Below are 16,091 nucleotides of genomic sequence, written 5' to 3' on the forward strand. Positions count from 1 at the left end.
TCTCTCTCTCTCTCTCTCTCTGTGTCTTCTCTCTCTATATTTAAGTGTGTCCAGATAGAGTTTTAAGGTCAGGTGGTGTTGATATCAGACTGATTTTTGTTTTGTCCTGTGTTGATGTGTTGCAGGCAGACCAGCTGATCGAGCTTTTAAACGCTAAAGGACAGACCGACTGATCACTTCAGATCCAGGTCTTCCTCTGGAACATCCACCTTTTTGCAGATGCCCGTCAGTTGCCATGCCATTAAAAAAGACAGGTGACATATTTGTAACAAGAAACCACTTGGGTTTTTTATTTTGGTATGAAAACTTTTCAGACTGGAAGCCAAATACAGGCTTAAACAAGCCAAAACATGTGTCTTGCTGCTTGAGACAGGTCAAAAAAAATGTTCGGGGATAAGTAATTATTGTTTTAATGTTTTTTTACATAAGTTAAACATCCATAAACCGCTGTTATGAAATGTATTTAGGTTATGGACCAAGTAGGAGACAGTGTGATTCACATATTAATCACCAAATAAAATGTTGAAGACAGTCTTTATTTTGATTGAATGTAAAGGTAAGCCGAGTCTAACAATAGATGTGTTGAGATGGCATAACGCAGTTGTAATACACATGTTTGATTTCTTGACATGCAGGACTGCCTAAATACTTTGCAGGTCTGATTTTATGCATGTAGAGCTGAAACCCTTTGCAAACACTTTAAAAAGATGAATGTGTAATTCATGTATATTGACATACCATATTGGACGACTGTGTAAACATTGTGCTCCTCCACTATATTGAGTTATTTCTTTACTGATGGCCAGTTTGTGACTTTGTTAGATGGGTCAAAGCACTGCAACCCCTGTAACCTCATTAACTATTCACAGGGTTCCTTTACAGTGGACTTCCTCTGACACTGTAAAGTATGCTCCATGATCATAAAAAGCACTGAAATATAGTGGGGTATTTGCTTACACATGCTCATTTATTTTTAATTTGATGTAATACTATAGAGTATGAAGTGACTGGTTGCTGCATGAAGTGAATACTCAAGTTATACTACAATGCCGTAAAGACAGAAAATCATACTGTATGTACTGTACGAGCTGGTGTGCACTTTAATGGATTTCATTTAGAATAAATAATATATCACCGGTTCTCCGTGTGTTTCTAATAGATATCACTTTACACTCTCTCTCCCAGTCATCAGTTGAACTACACCAGTCGGTGCTTACACTTCACAAACACCCACACCAACACAATAACAGACAGGATGCTATTTACTTCCTTTATTATAATACCATAATGACATAAGCTGTACTTGGCAATTGATCAAAATACTACGTCCTTGTGATAAAAAAAAAAAAATGTGTTCGTTTGCATGGCTGTTACTCTTAATAGCAGCAGATATAATGGCGTGTATCAGTCAGTGTGTAGTTTACAATGTAGTTTTTTGTTACAGCAGCATTTTCAGTTTATTGTGCATCTCAGTGTGCTGCAGGTTAACAACGCTTCAAACTGTAAGGACGTTTCCTAAATTACAGGGCACACTTGTAATAAATACATGCACTGAAGCACTCGAGCCAAGTAGGATCAAGTTCATCCTATAGCACCATATTGTCTGTCACAGGCAGCCTCATGTTCTCTTTGGCTTTGGTTCAGTGTCAGTAACCACTCTGACTTCACTTCAGCTGCTCACTCCTCATCTTTCCTCACAATAAAAAGCTAACGAAGGAAATATAACGGAAGGGGTTGGGAATGTTAACGTTTCCTACTGTAATGACGACCAGGGGTGGTTTAGCAATCTATTGTATACAAATAAAATATACTATTATTTAAATGTCCCCCCTGCATCAGCTACAAACGTGGACATATCAGATTCAAACTGTCTTAAATATAATTTACATCTGTTGTATCTCTGTTGCCACATTTCAACTAATCGCCAATATGTCTATCCTTTTTGTCAAATCCTGTCATGAATTGATTCCCTTTGACATGATTGTTGATGGATGCACCTTCTTTTAAGGTACAGATGCTATCAAATGCTTTGAAAACTCACATATCAGCTGATGACTTGAGCCGCGAAGTGGCATTTCACCTGGTATGACACACATCCATGACCATGTTTATATTAGTGATTAACTTGTGTCAGTCCATTACTTTTTGAGTTTTTACAATCCTTTTTATACCTCAGCGTGTAGCTGCACTTTGGACAGCTGATTTACTACCGTGTGAGTCAGCTAGACGTGCGGGATCACAAGCCATCTGGCGCAGGCTTTGAGTTGTTAAAGCAGGAAAATAAAAAAATAGCTCTCTGTCAATAAAAGTTCCTTAACTAAAGCACAATCAGTCAGGTCCTCCTGGTTTCTGATCACTACAGTGAGTGTTGCCATGAAGTAGCAGTAGTATATTTGTAGTATATTTGCCACTGCATATAACATGAATCAAGGCATAAACGCTAATCCAAGTTTCTGATCACTGCAACAGAGTGATAACTACACGGTCATCCTGCCCCTGCCACAGCATCTCCCCCTCAAAGTCAACCAGCTTCTGCTTCCTCGCTCGTAGAAGGATCCCCACCAGTTTGTTAGAGATGGTCACATAATGCTCAAACAGTTTTCCAAATTCCACAGTGGTCACTTTGACATCGCTGCCGCTTCCATCCCCGTCTTTCTCTCTCGGCTCTCCAATGTTCCTGATCACCTCACACAGCTCCTCGACCTCTCTGCTGATGTGTGTGTGGGCATCCTTCCCCCGCTGCTCCGTCATGGAGCCCTGCAGGGGCCTTCCGTAGTCATCCTGGCCCCTCTGAGGGACCACCACACTGGGCCTGGTGTCGTGACTGAAAGGGTTGTGCTTCTGGTACTCCTGGTGCTCACTGGACCACTTCTGCCAGTTCTCTTTTAAGCCTTTCACAGAAGCAATGCACACTGCAGTGTCATCACTAAACTGAGCGGGAGCTGGGACGTCATTTTGAGTTTCCATGGCGGTGGTGATCTGGCTGTTGGTCCCCATCACTGGCTCCACTGAGAGGAACAATGAATAGCTTTAATCTGGTCATTTGAAAAGAGAAAATAATCACACAAAAATTAGTTCATAATCAAATCTTGAAGAAGTGAACACACTGATTTACATAGATAATCTGTACAATCTGTCAGAGATTTGGAGATAACTATCATCAAACATGATCCAACTTACATGTCACACACTGACTTGATCCTCACTCCACCTGCAGCAATAAGTCATTATGGCCAAAGTGCAACTAAGTCCTGTGGTGACACTGTTACTAGTTGAATTTAACTACACTGCAGCACTGCTGACAGCAGCAGGAGTGCGGATGCCTTTCTGTCCCGAGCCAAAACCAGTCTGATGGACATCTGTCTCGGCCAGTGACCTGTTAGAGAAGATCCAGGCAGCCAATCAGTGACCAGAGAGGGTGACAAGGTGCCTGTGAAGAAAAGCAGATTACAGCCTGGAGAACAGTTGATCCGAACACGCAAATACAGAGCAGTGAGTTATTGAGAACAGAAAGCTGCCTGTCCGCGACATGTCACTGTTCAGGCAAAACAAACATTAAAGCTACTTAACCTGGACAAAGTCACAATTAAAATCTCAAACCAACTGGAGAAGAAGAAGAACTGGTTGCCCGCCCGTTTTTATGTACAATTTTAAAATGCCTGAGATCATACTGGAAGAGAAGGACTCATTCTTTTCCATGTATGGTTATTTGGTCACCAGGCGGTACTTTGAGTCAGCCCCTGGTTTCGAGCCGGACCTGTTTTGAATCCGCAACAAAAATGGCGACCACCAACAGTCGATCATGCCTCCAGTATCTACTGCACCTCGCGCATGATAATTTGGACTTCAGGTTACCGGTAACCTCATTAAACTTATCACAATTTACACTCAGCTCTCATTGTGAATGTCTACGTGTTTTCGTGGAAACTTCAGGATTTGGCTGACAACAGCCCCTCCTAGCTTGATGTGCTACATTAGCTACATGCTAATTCAAACCGTAAAAAACCCCATCTGTTACTGTAGCGGTGTCACATGAGAAGTTCTCGATATTTTTAATCACATGACAGTGACACGTTCACACATTTCTCCACCCGACCTCTGACCTTTTATCGACACGGTGACAAACTGATAATTAACACCTGATCACGTGATCTGTAGCATGTTCCTGCTCATCTGTAAATATCATCATGAGAATATGGCCAGTATGCATGTTAGCACACCTGGACAGATGGATATTGTAGACTTAATGTGCAGTAATGCAAACGTGTACATACGCAAAGTTGTCTTTAAAAAAAATAAAATAATCCACTTGATGCTTATAGAGGCATTTCAATGATGTTTACACGTGGGAATCTTTCTTAAGAGTAGTGCTCAGCCTGAACAAAACAGCTGTATGGTTTCTAAAGTCTATAAAAATGTTTTTTGATATTTACTCTTGTATCAGCATGCCGAACAAACTGGGAGTTTGGTGACTGAAAGATGTGGACACCAAGCAGGGAGGGTCTAAAAAAAGATCCCATTACATTATGTAAATTGTATGATCTAGTATTTTTAAAGCTTGATCCCCACCAGACAATCAAAGTTATTTTTCTTTAAGCTTCTGCTGCAACAAGTTTGACCATGCTGTCTTGAGTCTGTCTCTCTATAAACTAAAAACTTGAGTTATTCAATTAATGTAGTGAGTAAACAGTATGATATTTGCCTCTACCAGAAAGTGGAAATAGTCAAATAAAGAACAAATACCTAAAAATTGTACTCAAGCACAGTACTTGAGTAAATGTGCTTAGTTATATTCCATCGCTACTCTTAAGTCCAGCAACTTTTTCAAAGTGCAGTAGTAAATTGCTCATATGGTCCCTTTTAATCTGTCTGTCTTGTCTTTAATGTGTTTGTTGTTCCCAATAGACTTCAATTCATACATCTGTTTTCATGATTTATGTGCTCATTCGTGCAGGAGATTAAAGCCTTGCTGGCTCTCAGAGGAAAAAAATTCCAGCCAATTGAGAACTTCAAGGAAAAGGTTCGCAAGACAAATGTAACTATTTTAATTCTCGTCTTTTTTTTTTTTTTTTTGAGGATTTGAAAGCTGCCACATCAAGAGGTTTCTATCCTCTTGACCACATTTCCCCACAGTCACTCCTCTTCATGCCTCTTCTCTCTAGTCTCCTTTCTGGTGTCTGGATGGTTTGTCTGAGGAGGATGTCCGCGGCATCATGGCCAGATCTGTTTGTGCAAAGTAAGTGTTTTGGCTTTCATCCATCTTATTCTGTGACCTTGTTCTGTAACTCATGTTGCTTCATCCTTTCAGGTCTGCTTTTGAACTATGGGGCCACGGACAAACACACAGTGAACTCAGAACATCCCTCTTGAACTACCCGTTAGAGCACATGGTTAGTGATGCTACGGCTTGTATTCCTGTTTCTGTCGGACAGACTGATCCCTGCGTCTTCAGCAAAACTTCCACATGAGTCTAAGCTGATACGGTTCATTTCTGTTTGTGCTCTTGCTTCACAGTCACCGTTTATGGAGAAACACTCAACTTACAGAATCAATGTCTACACTTTCAACAAGACTCTGGAGTTTACTGACAGAATCAAAAAGATCGATGTGAGTATTTAGGTGCGTGTGCATGTCAAAAAACACAGAAAACAAGTGTGGTGTATATCATCTTTGAAATCTGCCTATGTGCAGAATGTCTGTCACGGTCTGTTCTCTCTCACCAGGCTTTGGATTATCTTCCATTTGAAGGCACAGTGAGCCTGAAGAGCCCTCAGCACGTCTTCTGTTTGCTGGAAGATTACGGAACAGACCCCAACGACATCCCCGATCATCCATACTACATCTATTTTGGCCGATGGGTGAGGTGCATTTACCGTTACCTCACATTTGATTTATACGGGCCTAGTCTGAAAATCCACACTCTCTATTCTTTACACAGATAGGGGATGGACAGCGTGAACTGATCCGCTCCCACAGTGTGAAGAACAGGCACTTCATAGGAAACACCAGTATGGATGCTGGGCTCTCATTCATTATGGCCAACCACGCTAAGGTCAAAGAGAACGACGTCGTCTTTGACCCGTTCGTCGGCACAGGTGAGCAGAAGCTGGCACCGACTCTCACACGTGCATAGCTACTGACACTCACTGTCCCACTTTGGGGAAATCTGTGTTGATCAATGGTTTCAGTTCTTCCTGTTTCTCTCATATTTCAGGGAGCCTGTTGGTAGCATGTTCTCAGTTTGGAGCCTACGTCTGTGGATCAGACATTGATTACAACACTATTCACGGCAAAGGTAAGTTTTGTCAACTAAGTGCTTACATGGCACATGAACTGTAGTCTTATATTTGATATCACTTCAATTTCTTCAAGAACTAACAGGGGCGGGGCCGTGCTCTACCTGCTCTCAGTTTAAGATACCTTCCTCAAAGTGCCTCTGTTTTTCAGGTAGGTCAAGCCGTAAAAACCAGAAGTGGCGAGGACCTGACGAGAATATCAGAGCCAACCTGCGGCAGTACGGAACAGAGAACATGTATTTAGACGTCATGGTGTCTGATGCGTCCAAGCCTGTGTGGAGGGAGGCCGCTCTGTTTGACGCCATCATCACTGATCGTAGGTCCTTAGGTTTACACTCAACAGACCTGTGTTAGACATGCTGAGTGTAAAAACTGGTGATAAGTGGTTCAGTAGCTTATGTAGTGACCTTTTTCCTCTGTGGTCCTTTTTGTCAGCTCCATACGGCATCCGTGAGTCCACAAGGAGAACTGGTTCCCACAAAGACACGGCTAAACCCGCTGACGGCTTGTAAGTTCACCTGATTCACTTTGACTTCATGACAAATGTAATAAAAACCTGCAGTCTCTTGGCATTGTGCATGGTCCTCCACCCTTTATGTCGCAGTGAATTTCCCATAGGCCTTACAGTTATTTTCAGACTTTTCCTATGCATCATTTTAAAAGGTCCAGTGTGTAGGATTTAGTGGCATCTAGTAGTGAAGTTGCAGATTACAACCAGCTGAATACCCGTCGCCATGTCCTCTCTTTCCAAGCGTGTAGGAGAAACTAAAATTGGATGCCAAAAACATGATAACCTGGCGGTGCAACACGGTTGCCTCTATAAAAACGGACCGACTCCCTCTTGGAATATTATATTCTATTTCTGCCAAAAGACCATCCTAAATCCTACACACTGGACCCTTAGGTCACACATTTATTGTCATAATAACCTAGCAGGTCATTAGTAAGGTAAGAGAAATGTTATGTTTGATATATTAATCATTGTGTTTCGTTGCTCTGCTCTAAACCTGTCTGTGTTTATTTGCTCAGCTACATGGAGTCTCACGTACCCGTCTCACAGGCGTACCACCTGAGTGACATCTTCACAGATCTGTTAAACTTTTCCGCCCACCGCTTGGTCATGGGCGAGAGGTTGGTCTATTGGCTTCCTGTCTACAGACCAGAGTAAGTATGCAGACCTATTGTATTGTGACATTTGCTGATGATATAAAGGTCTTTAGGATGATGAGCCTGCTGCTACAGTCACCATTTCAAAAGACAGTAACATGAACATAAAGCTCTTTAAAGTTTACTAACTTGTGTTATTTGAACATTTAAACTGGGTCTGTGACAAATTGATTTGTTACAAAAGCATGCCTCGGTGAATGGATATTTATGTTTTGATACTGATTTTGAAGTATACGCTGTCCTCATAGAACTCCTTCAGCTTAAATGGTGCTTTTCTCCAGTTAACAGTCTGTACCAGTAGGGGGCAGACTCATACCAGAAACCAGACCTGAACAATCCAAGCCTGTCATGAGCGCAACATTTAAATCTATTGGTGATCTTATCAATTATCTAAATACGCAAACAAAATCTAACAGAGGATTATTACAGTATAATATCAACATTAATAAAATCTTGCCAATGCCTATAATAAATTAGGCTTTGTAAGTTAATTGAGGGAATTGTAAATTGAGCACATTCAGTAGGAAAATGTCTGTTTATAAATCCGTTTTGACAAATTAGTTAATGAGCTGCTAAATGCTATGAAACCCTGCGGTGTATGTATGCAGCTCTTTCGGGTTGAGTCCAGCAGACTGGCACACACAGCTCTTTTCCACCACACTTTTCCACCTCCCAGCGTTTCCCCGTAACACTTTTCCATTCCCGCTCCTATAAAGTAAAACACCGTCCTGCACGTGTAGCCACCTGCGAGAATGGCATTGTTTATACAGAGAGGGTATACAGGTGTGTTGAGGTTTTCCTGCCCAAACAGCTGGGTTACAGTAAACCACAGCTGACGGCTCCTTTTATATGTCAGCTCTATAAGCGGGCTCCTCTAAAACACAGTTGTGCATTGTTAAATAATGTGTGCATTCGCAGAAAGTGAAGTGCTGACTCCGAGTGCAGGTGTTTGGCTGTAAAGGTCTGAACCACAACAGACAGAGGCAGGAGGAAGAAAAATCTTCTGGTCACTGATTATAAGACTGGGAGGGAGATGAGGTGATCGCGTGTCGATGTGCATGTACAAACACAACTTAAGGGACCCCATATCCCTGTGTGTGTGTGTGTGTGTGTGTGTGTCTCTGATTGCATCTCTACATAGGCATGAATGTGTGTGGTCTTCTGTATGAGTCCATGCATCCATGTGTGTCATCATGTTCACACATTTGTCTTTGCTACTCATCTACCGGTGCTCGACTCTGTGCCTGTCAGAGCGCCGTGCCAAAATAAACGTCTGAGGCCAGTCCAGTCAGATATGTGAACTATCTGTGTCTGCAGGCTGACCCGCGTGTGCGTTTCTGTGTACTATTGCATGTGTGTTTTTGGATATGTGTGTAAGCCCAGACGCAGCCTGTCTCCTGGGCCTAATCTGGGGCTCTACCGGGGAGATATCGGGTTTCTGTCACCCCCACATATGTGTGTATCTGCATCCACGGCTGTGATAGAAACAGTGGGGATTGTGTGTGTGTCCGCTTCATTAGAATGGCGCGGCTGTGTGTGCATGTGATGACAGGTGACACAAGTCCTGTCTGCAAAAGACGGCGTCTAGACCAGGTCAGACCCCTTACGCTCTCTTCCCTTTCTGCCCTTAAAAAATAAATGAGGGAAGAAAAAGTATCAAGACAGATGATGTAATATCAGTCATCACGGTCATAAAGTAACTAATTACAACATAAACAAGTGGAGCGAAGAAATGAAGTGGCTGTATTGTCAGAAGTAAGGTGATACATGTGTCATTGAGTCTAAACGAGCCATGTTCTCATTTTCAGGTCATCATAATTCACATCAGTTTAAGTTTCCAGACGTGTTGGCAAATCTCTCATGTAGTGGAACCGGCACTTTTACTGGATGTCAGCGGCCACTGTTTCAGCATCTGATTTGGCATCCTGCGCAGATATGAGCACAATAAGTTATGGGTCAAATAAAAATCACGTTTTTTTTGTTAAACACATATTATTTTAAATCCTGTTGGATACCTACCTCCCGCCTGCCTCACCACGTTGCTATTTTTCTTAAAGGTTAAAAGGAAGAGTTGCTGATTTTGAAACAGCTTTCTTTCATTACAGTGTGGGTCGTACATGCAAATGAACCATTTTTTCTTTCTTGAAAATGAAGGAGCCAAAACCAAGCACTGTCCAACTCGCAGTACGTCAGTGAGAGTGTTTAGTGGCCTGGTGCACCCCATCGCATTCTGGTTGTTGTAGACTGTCTATCTTTGAGCCAAAGTAAATACCGCAGCCCCTTTTCTCTGTTTTCTCTGATTGTGTAACACCAATTAAACAAGTATTTGCATCTTTCTGCTGCACAGACAGCCAGTTTTATGAGCAGTGGGGAAATACTTTGTGAAGGTCCCATATTTTGCTAGGTTCAGGTTCATACTTTTATTTAAGGTGTTAAACTAGAACATGTCTACATTCTTTAATGTTCAAAAAACACATAATTAACACATGAAAAAGGCCCTCCTCTCAAATAGCTCAGTGTGCTCTGATTGGTCAGCTCTCACAGGCCTGAGTATACACCATCCACGGTGATTCTGCATCAGCTCTGCTGGTGTTTTTGCATCCAGGGCCATGCTGGTGCTATTTGATTGTTGTGACATCAAATCTTCAAGGAAGAAATCTCATTTGAGGGCACAGATTCTGAATACGAGCGCTTCTCCGTGGATTGAGTGTTTTGATACTTTCACAGTATTTATACTGCACCTAGAACTGCTTTATGGTCAACAAAAGGAACACCATCTTCTATGATATTGGACCTTTGAGTCTCATAAAGAATAAAGTTATGTTTACATTTCCAAAACAATAGATATGTAAATTCTTACCCAAGAAAAGGTATTAAAAAAAAATACTGTTTAAATTAGTGTGACAGCAGAGAGCACTAGCATTTAGCATGAAAGTGTCCTTTACAAAGTCATAGACTAATGGAAAAAGAAGCTGTGGAGGTGAAAGACAACCCCTGTGCCTCAACTTAGACGTTAACATTAGCTCAACAGGTAGGACTCTCCACTAGTGACTTCTGATTGGCAGGAGAGAACGATCGCCAGGCTGCATCACCACCAGGCCATGGCAACAGGGCAGACAAACAGTGAAATCTGGCTGTGAGTCGGGACTGTTGCTGCTGTGATGGTGCTACTGACACAAATATGCAAACACATACATCATCCACTGTTAATAGGCCCTAACCTGGCCTGGCTGGTGATGACAGAGCCAGCAGTCAACCTGTCAGGTCAGAGTCACTTTTTCCACCTCCGTCTTTCTTTGCACAAAGCGAGCCACCTTTGCTGTGGTTACACTGCACTGGTCCGAATGTTTAGAGATTTGATTGGTGAGAGAGAAACCAAACAGGGCAGTGGAGTGGGTGGCAAAGAGAGCTGGCAAAAGTGAGGTAGTAATTTTGACAGGATTAGCCTATGTCTGTATCCCAGCAGACTCTTTATGGCCTCCAGACAAAATAGGAAGTTGATTGTTTTCATAAGGGCCTTAAACATTCCTCTCAGGTCTAGTTCTTTAGGTATGTACTGTCAAACTTTATTATGCCCACATGAGGGAAACCGCTCTTTGACTTGATTCTCTGTCTGTCTTTGCTACTTGTGGAGACTGATGTGTAACCTTGAGTGTGTATGTGTCCCCTTTTTCAGCTACAGTGAGGAGATGGTGCCTCTTCATCCGTGCCTGCGGCTCATCAGTAACAGTGAGCAGACGCTCTCCAGCCACACCTCACGACGCCTGATCACCATGGAGAAGATCAAGGAACCAGAGGTGTGTGCACACTGGGGATGTTAATGATAAATCAGTAATTAATTCATCGTTGTTAAGGATTTAACCAATTAAAGATGTATTAACCGACAATCAGCGATGGGCACAAATTCATCAAAAAGTATCTAATTACGAATACTTTTTTGATTTTGTCCGGCTATTTGTTTACGGGAGCTCAGATTATTAAAATTAAGTCGTTATTTTGTGTTATCATATATAATTGGTGTTTACTTTATCTGTTATTGTAACTCCTAATGTTACTCTGATTTTGTATCGAGCTGAGACCAAGTCTGCGGTTAAAACTGTTTTCTAATGGGAAAAATGTCCAACATATTTGATCTATTATGTAATGATTAACCAGTAATTGGTTAAGGCTTGAAATTCTCTTATGCTTTTCAATGTGTTTGGATTGGAGTGGAAACAATTAATCGATCAACGGATAAGTCGAACAACAGAAAAGTGATTGGTAGCTTTTATGACAGTAGATTAGTTGTTTAATTTTTTATCTTTGTTCTCTGTTTGCAGTTTTGCCCATGGAGGAATCGATGTTATATGTTAGTTAATTGATTATCTAAGAACAGTATTGGTTTTGGTCTTTTGGTTTGGTCTATTTAAGCCCTGGGAAATGATACCACCATATTAATCAAGCAAATAAGTGGATGAGGGCCTTTGTTTTTAGCTTGCAAAGGTGTGAGGATGTGCAGACATGTAGGCTCAGTTTTCTGGCCACGGCTATCGCTGGCATGGAGGCAATATTGTACGACAATATTTACACAAATGCCTAATAGAATCAAATGGTTAAGTTATGACATTTTATATCCAAAAGGTCAAAGGTCAACTTCGCCGTGACATCATGATATTCTGCAAAAAATTTTCCACAAAGTGCCGTCATTCAGTGCTCAGAAACAGCAACTTGACTGGTGCGTGGAGGTTTACATCCGCAAGTTGGCAGTTCTAGTTTATTTCTTTGTGTGCTTCCTCAACGGACACTGTGCAATTCTTTGTTCCATTTTTGTTTCACAACTGTGTTATTGGTGTCATTGTTCTGTACACACAGTGGCAGTGTCGTTTGGTTGATGTGCAGGAAAAACAAGTTATTTTACAGAATGAAAGATATTTTTTTCTTCTGAAGTGCCTATGAATACAAATCACATTTTAAGCATGCACAACTTTTTAAATACATATTGTGGTTGCATTGTTATGAATGAGATCCCATCTGCACAGTGCAAACCTTTGTGTGCTTCAGGGTTGTTGACTGTTTTTCTATGTGTGAGCATAAACAGCATCACAGATATGATTTGGTAAAATGAAAGCATGTGTGCGCATGATCTTCTATGTTTATTTCAGAGTTGTTTGTATACGTAACCACACGAGTATGTGTCATGTTCATGTATGCAGTTAGTGCGCATATGTGTGTGTTTTCTAACATGTCACCACGATGGAAGTGATGGTGTCTCCGTGTCTGTCTGGGGGTAAATCCTCACCATCTGGCTATGATTGGCTCATCTCTTTTATTCTGGAGCCGTAAATGGCTTAATCACACGTCGTATGGAAAACAATCCATCTTTGGATCTGACATCCATTCCATTTGGAAACCCCAAATTGCTCCCATAAAGAGCCTTGTAAGACACGCACACACAAACACACAGTTGTTTGATCTTGCTGTATCTGACTGGTATCAGTGTCAGTGTTTTTCTTTTCCAGATAGACCTCAGTCTTTACCTATGTACACTCAGTCGTCTGGGTCAAACGCTTGGAGTGTGTGTGTGTGTGTGTGTGTGTGTGTTTGTCTGTGTGTGTGTGTTAAATGTGTTTGTATGTCTGCGATGCGTGTGCATGTGTCCGCAGTGATTTCTATGTTGTGACAGTAAAGGGGCCAGCCTAATTGCTGTAAACATTTCCAGTTAAACTGGTGCAGAAACGGCTCAGATCTTCTTATTTATGGGGTGAGACACAAAGTGTTTGGTGGCCATAAAAAACTTGTTTTTCTACATGTATGTAACCCTCCACCTGTATGTTTGTTGGCAAACATACAGGTGTGTCCACTGTTTTCAGTTGTTTGCAACCATGTCCCTCTGTCCTTATTAACTCGGGGTCATGGTTACGTTGTCAGTCCTGTTTCCAGGTTGCTTGGCAGCACGAGAAAGCAAAAGAGAGGTGTTCCTGACAAATTACAGGCCCAGCATCGGAGTCATCACTTTCAACTCAACTCACCTCATTATTCCTCTTCCCAGCATCTCTCTTCCTCCCCTCATCCCTCCGTTGACCAGCGGCTACCTTACAGCCAAGACAAACTGTTTAACTGAAGGGATTCATAACAGCTCATATACATTGTGGATATACAAGAGTCCTGTTCTTCCATGCAAATATGGAAAAAGTATGCTAACCGTGTGATGCCAATATCGCTTTTTATTGGCTGGAAAAAAGGAAAAGCTGTTTCAACTTTTACATGTATATTACATTTATATTAATGTAGTGTTATCACATTTTTGTTCTCAACACATGCTCAACACATGTGCTTTTTGGGGATAGAAAGTATAAACTGGCAGCTGCTTTCTCTTCTCTTTCTTCTCACAACACTCTATAACATGCTGTAAATCTTACTAGCAAAATGTGTCAGGAAGGATGAAGTTTTGTTTTTTACTATTGAAAAAGGGAGAGGATGAAAAACAATGTGCTCCAGTCTATATTCTGCCATGTTAATGTGGCTGAATGCTGTTAGAAGCTCTCTTTGTTTGTTTGTTCTAATTGGCAGCACAGTCACATTACAGTAAGTATGCTCAGTCTCTATGTTTGTCTCTTTACAGGAACAAGACAGTCTAGCTCTTGGAGCAGACCCGAGCTTAAGCCCCTACCAGGGACACAACGCCTTCAGAGAGAAGTATTTCAGTGGAGTAAACAAGAGAAGTGGCAAGGAGGAAAACAAACCTGAAGTCAACGGAGAGTGAACGAGTCAGGCGTGACAACAACCAGACACGAGGATCAGGACGTGCATGTCAGTGGACTCAGAAGGGAAAATTGTTAACTTATTTGTCACTCTTTCTTAATTTTTTAAAATCTTTTTCAGCATTTTGATTATGATTCTTTTTAAGCCTCTTGTTATTGCTCTGCAAATAAACTGAGAAAATACAAATGTCTTGTCCTGAGTGCTACCTATTAAAACGGTGAGACAGCCACTACACCCATAGTTGACTGCCTGAATGGTAATATCAACATTTGTTAAGGTTTTATATGGAACTTTTATAAGGGCACACAATGTGTAACGTTACAGAAGCGCTCCAGTGATTTAGTAGAACACATACACATATCCATATATTGTAGAGCACCGGATCCTACATTTCCTATAATATTCTTTAATAGTGTCTTTAATAACTCTCTCTGTGCCTTTTATAGTCTTTCAAACTTGATGCCACCTGTTTGCGAAACAAGCTGTTTAAATGTATACATTTTACATACATACTCTTTAAACAATTCAGTTATCAAAGACAAGATGCTAAATCGTTTTCATTTGATTATGACAAAGCGCATGTTAGGGGTGCTGATACTGGATACTGATATCCTGTTAATAATACACATATGACAATATCTTGTAAATAATCCAATGCCTCATAAAACATTTCTGAATCTTTTCATTCACATGTTGTCATAGTAGGTGGTGATGCACACACATGCTGGTTGGCATCCACCATAAAAGGGAAATTTCATTAAGTGTAATTGTGTTTTTTTTTTTTTTTGTAAGCTTGTGTGCAGTTATGGTCACAGACTCTCTCTCTACCTCTTTACACATAATTGCGAGCATTATTCATTTTCCCAAAAGAAGACAAAACACAATAAACAAAGTTTAAGGTCCCATACTATGAAAAACACATTTTCTCTGGTGTCTACATATATAAACTGGTCCTCCTCTGCGCGGTGATAGGAGAGGGGGGGCGTCCATCCCCGAGGTGAAGTTCGGTGTGTCCAGCCGTAAGCTAGCAGTGTTTCGAAATGTTGTCGCTCGGAGCTAGACACTCAAATTGCTCTGTTGGTTGTAAAAATCAAAATAAGTGCCTATATTCTGTCCCAGCTACAGAACAACAGAAGAGACAGATGTTGCGTTTCATTTTTTATGACAACGTGCTGGCTATGCTTTCTGTTAGTTTGTATGTGTGTCGGACTGCTTCAGTAACAAGTGTCAGTACAAAGCTGGCTTTGCCTCGACACTGACGCTTGTAAAAGGATCAGTCCCAACCATACGAGACCCAGCAACTGCACCCGAGCCACAGGTAAGTGTCCCCACGTTTTGATAGTATTTACAGTTGCCTACGAGTTTGGTGAAGTCAGCTGGAAATTGGCTAACTAGTTAGCTCCGCTTCGGTCTGCTATGCAATGGCGTTTGAAGCGAGTTTAATGTTCATAATATTACAAGGGAGCTTGGTTGTCACGGTAAAAAGTCTGGAAACGTGCAGACTGGAGACAAAGATGATGCAAACAGTGTCCAAGAGTTTGGAGACTGTGTTGGAGACAAACACAGCTTTCGCTAGCTGTTAGCCATTAGCTACATGGTAGTAAATGTAACAACACATACGATCAAACTAAGTAACATAGACACACTAACTATTCTGAAACGTCCTGCTGAAGCCACAGAGTCTGTATTTCTTCAGGAGCCTCTCCTTCTGGGTCCGATTCTGGGTCAAACTGTTATGGTTGAACGACAGCATCTCGGTGAGCCATAGCGATACATATATATACATCCACCGTAAACATTAGCGCATGCTACTGCTAGTGTAAGCAGCATCCTCTCCCTGAGAGGGGCGTGTAGCAGGCAAGGCAGGCATTGACAGACGGAGCTTAA

The 16,091-nt window shown here is 41.5% G+C and overlaps 3 protein-coding genes across 7 annotated transcripts in view; 2 read left to right on the top strand and 1 right to left on the bottom strand.

Annotated features, from left to right (window-relative positions):
- hint3 (histidine triad nucleotide binding protein 3) overlaps nucleotides 1-1,139 on the top strand; it is a 3,569-nt gene extending 2,430 nt beyond the window's left edge. Inside the window, exon 5 of the mRNA XM_030394785.1 lies at nucleotides 126-1,139. Coding sequence (XP_030250645.1) covers nucleotides 126-173 — 48 coding nt within the window. The 3' untranslated portion in view covers nucleotides 174-1,139. The remainder of the gene's footprint in view (nucleotides 1-125) is intronic.
- A 117-nt stretch (nucleotides 1,140-1,256) lies between these two features.
- On the bottom strand, nucleotides 1,257-3,690 carry LOC115567872 (actin-binding Rho-activating protein). 3 transcript variants are annotated; one of them, XM_030394783.1, is made up of 3 exons: nucleotides 3,571-3,690; nucleotides 3,181-3,430; nucleotides 1,257-3,035 (listed from the first exon to the last, which is right to left on the bottom strand). In XM_030394783.1, the coding sequence occupies exon 3, from the start codon at nucleotides 2,995-2,997 to the stop codon at nucleotides 2,458-2,460; it is 540 nt and encodes a 179-aa protein (XP_030250643.1). In that variant the 5' UTR covers nucleotides 2,998-3,035; nucleotides 3,181-3,430; nucleotides 3,571-3,690; the 3' UTR covers nucleotides 1,257-2,457. The 3 variants fall into 3 exon arrangements, with proteins under 3 accessions (XP_030250643.1, XP_030250644.1, XP_030250642.1); XM_030394784.1 differs by having other exon boundaries at nucleotides 1,257-3,008; nucleotides 3,181-3,690; XM_030394782.1 differs by having other exon boundaries at nucleotides 3,181-3,690.
- Nucleotides 3,691-3,706: 16 nt separating this feature from the next.
- On the top strand, nucleotides 3,707-14,390 carry trmt11 (tRNA methyltransferase 11). Of its 3 annotated transcripts, none has more exons than XM_030394778.1 (13): nucleotides 3,707-3,857; nucleotides 4,955-5,035; nucleotides 5,163-5,236; nucleotides 5,309-5,390; nucleotides 5,515-5,607; nucleotides 5,724-5,858; nucleotides 5,939-6,095; nucleotides 6,215-6,295; nucleotides 6,448-6,612; nucleotides 6,732-6,804; nucleotides 7,326-7,460; nucleotides 11,140-11,260; nucleotides 14,065-14,390. In XM_030394778.1, exons 1-13 carry the CDS (start codon nucleotides 3,780-3,782, stop codon nucleotides 14,203-14,205), a joined length of 1,416 nt encoding a protein of 471 aa, XP_030250638.1. In that variant the 5' UTR covers nucleotides 3,707-3,779; the 3' UTR covers nucleotides 14,206-14,390. The 3 variants fall into 3 exon arrangements, with proteins under 3 accessions (XP_030250638.1, XP_030250640.1, XP_030250641.1); XM_030394780.1 differs by having other exon boundaries at nucleotides 4,955-5,020; XM_030394781.1 differs by lacking the exon at nucleotides 4,955-5,035 and having other exon boundaries at nucleotides 3,723-3,857; nucleotides 5,077-5,236.
- Nucleotides 14,391-16,091: the final 1,701 nt, after the last annotated feature.

Source organism: Sparus aurata, chromosome 17 (assembly GCF_900880675.1).
Source record: "Sparus aurata chromosome 17, fSpaAur1.1, whole genome shotgun sequence".
NCBI lineage: Eukaryota > Metazoa > Chordata > Actinopteri > Spariformes > Sparidae > Sparus > Sparus aurata.

Coding starts and splice junctions, on each gene's coding strand:
- LOC115567872 (XM_030394783.1), bottom strand. CDS start 2,997: ATGGGGACCAACAGCCAGATCACCACCGCCATGGAAACTCAAAATGAC.
- trmt11 (XM_030394778.1), top strand. CDS start 3,780: ATGGCGACCACCAACAGTCGATCATGCCTCCAGTATCTACTGCACCTC. Junction 6,096..6,214: donor TGACCCGTTCGTCGGCACAG/GTGAGCAGAAGC, acceptor CTCATATTTCAG/GGAGCCTGTTGGTAGCATGT. Junction 6,805..7,325: donor GCTAAACCCGCTGACGGCTT/GTAAGTTCACCT, acceptor TTATTTGCTCAG/CTACATGGAGTCTCACGTAC.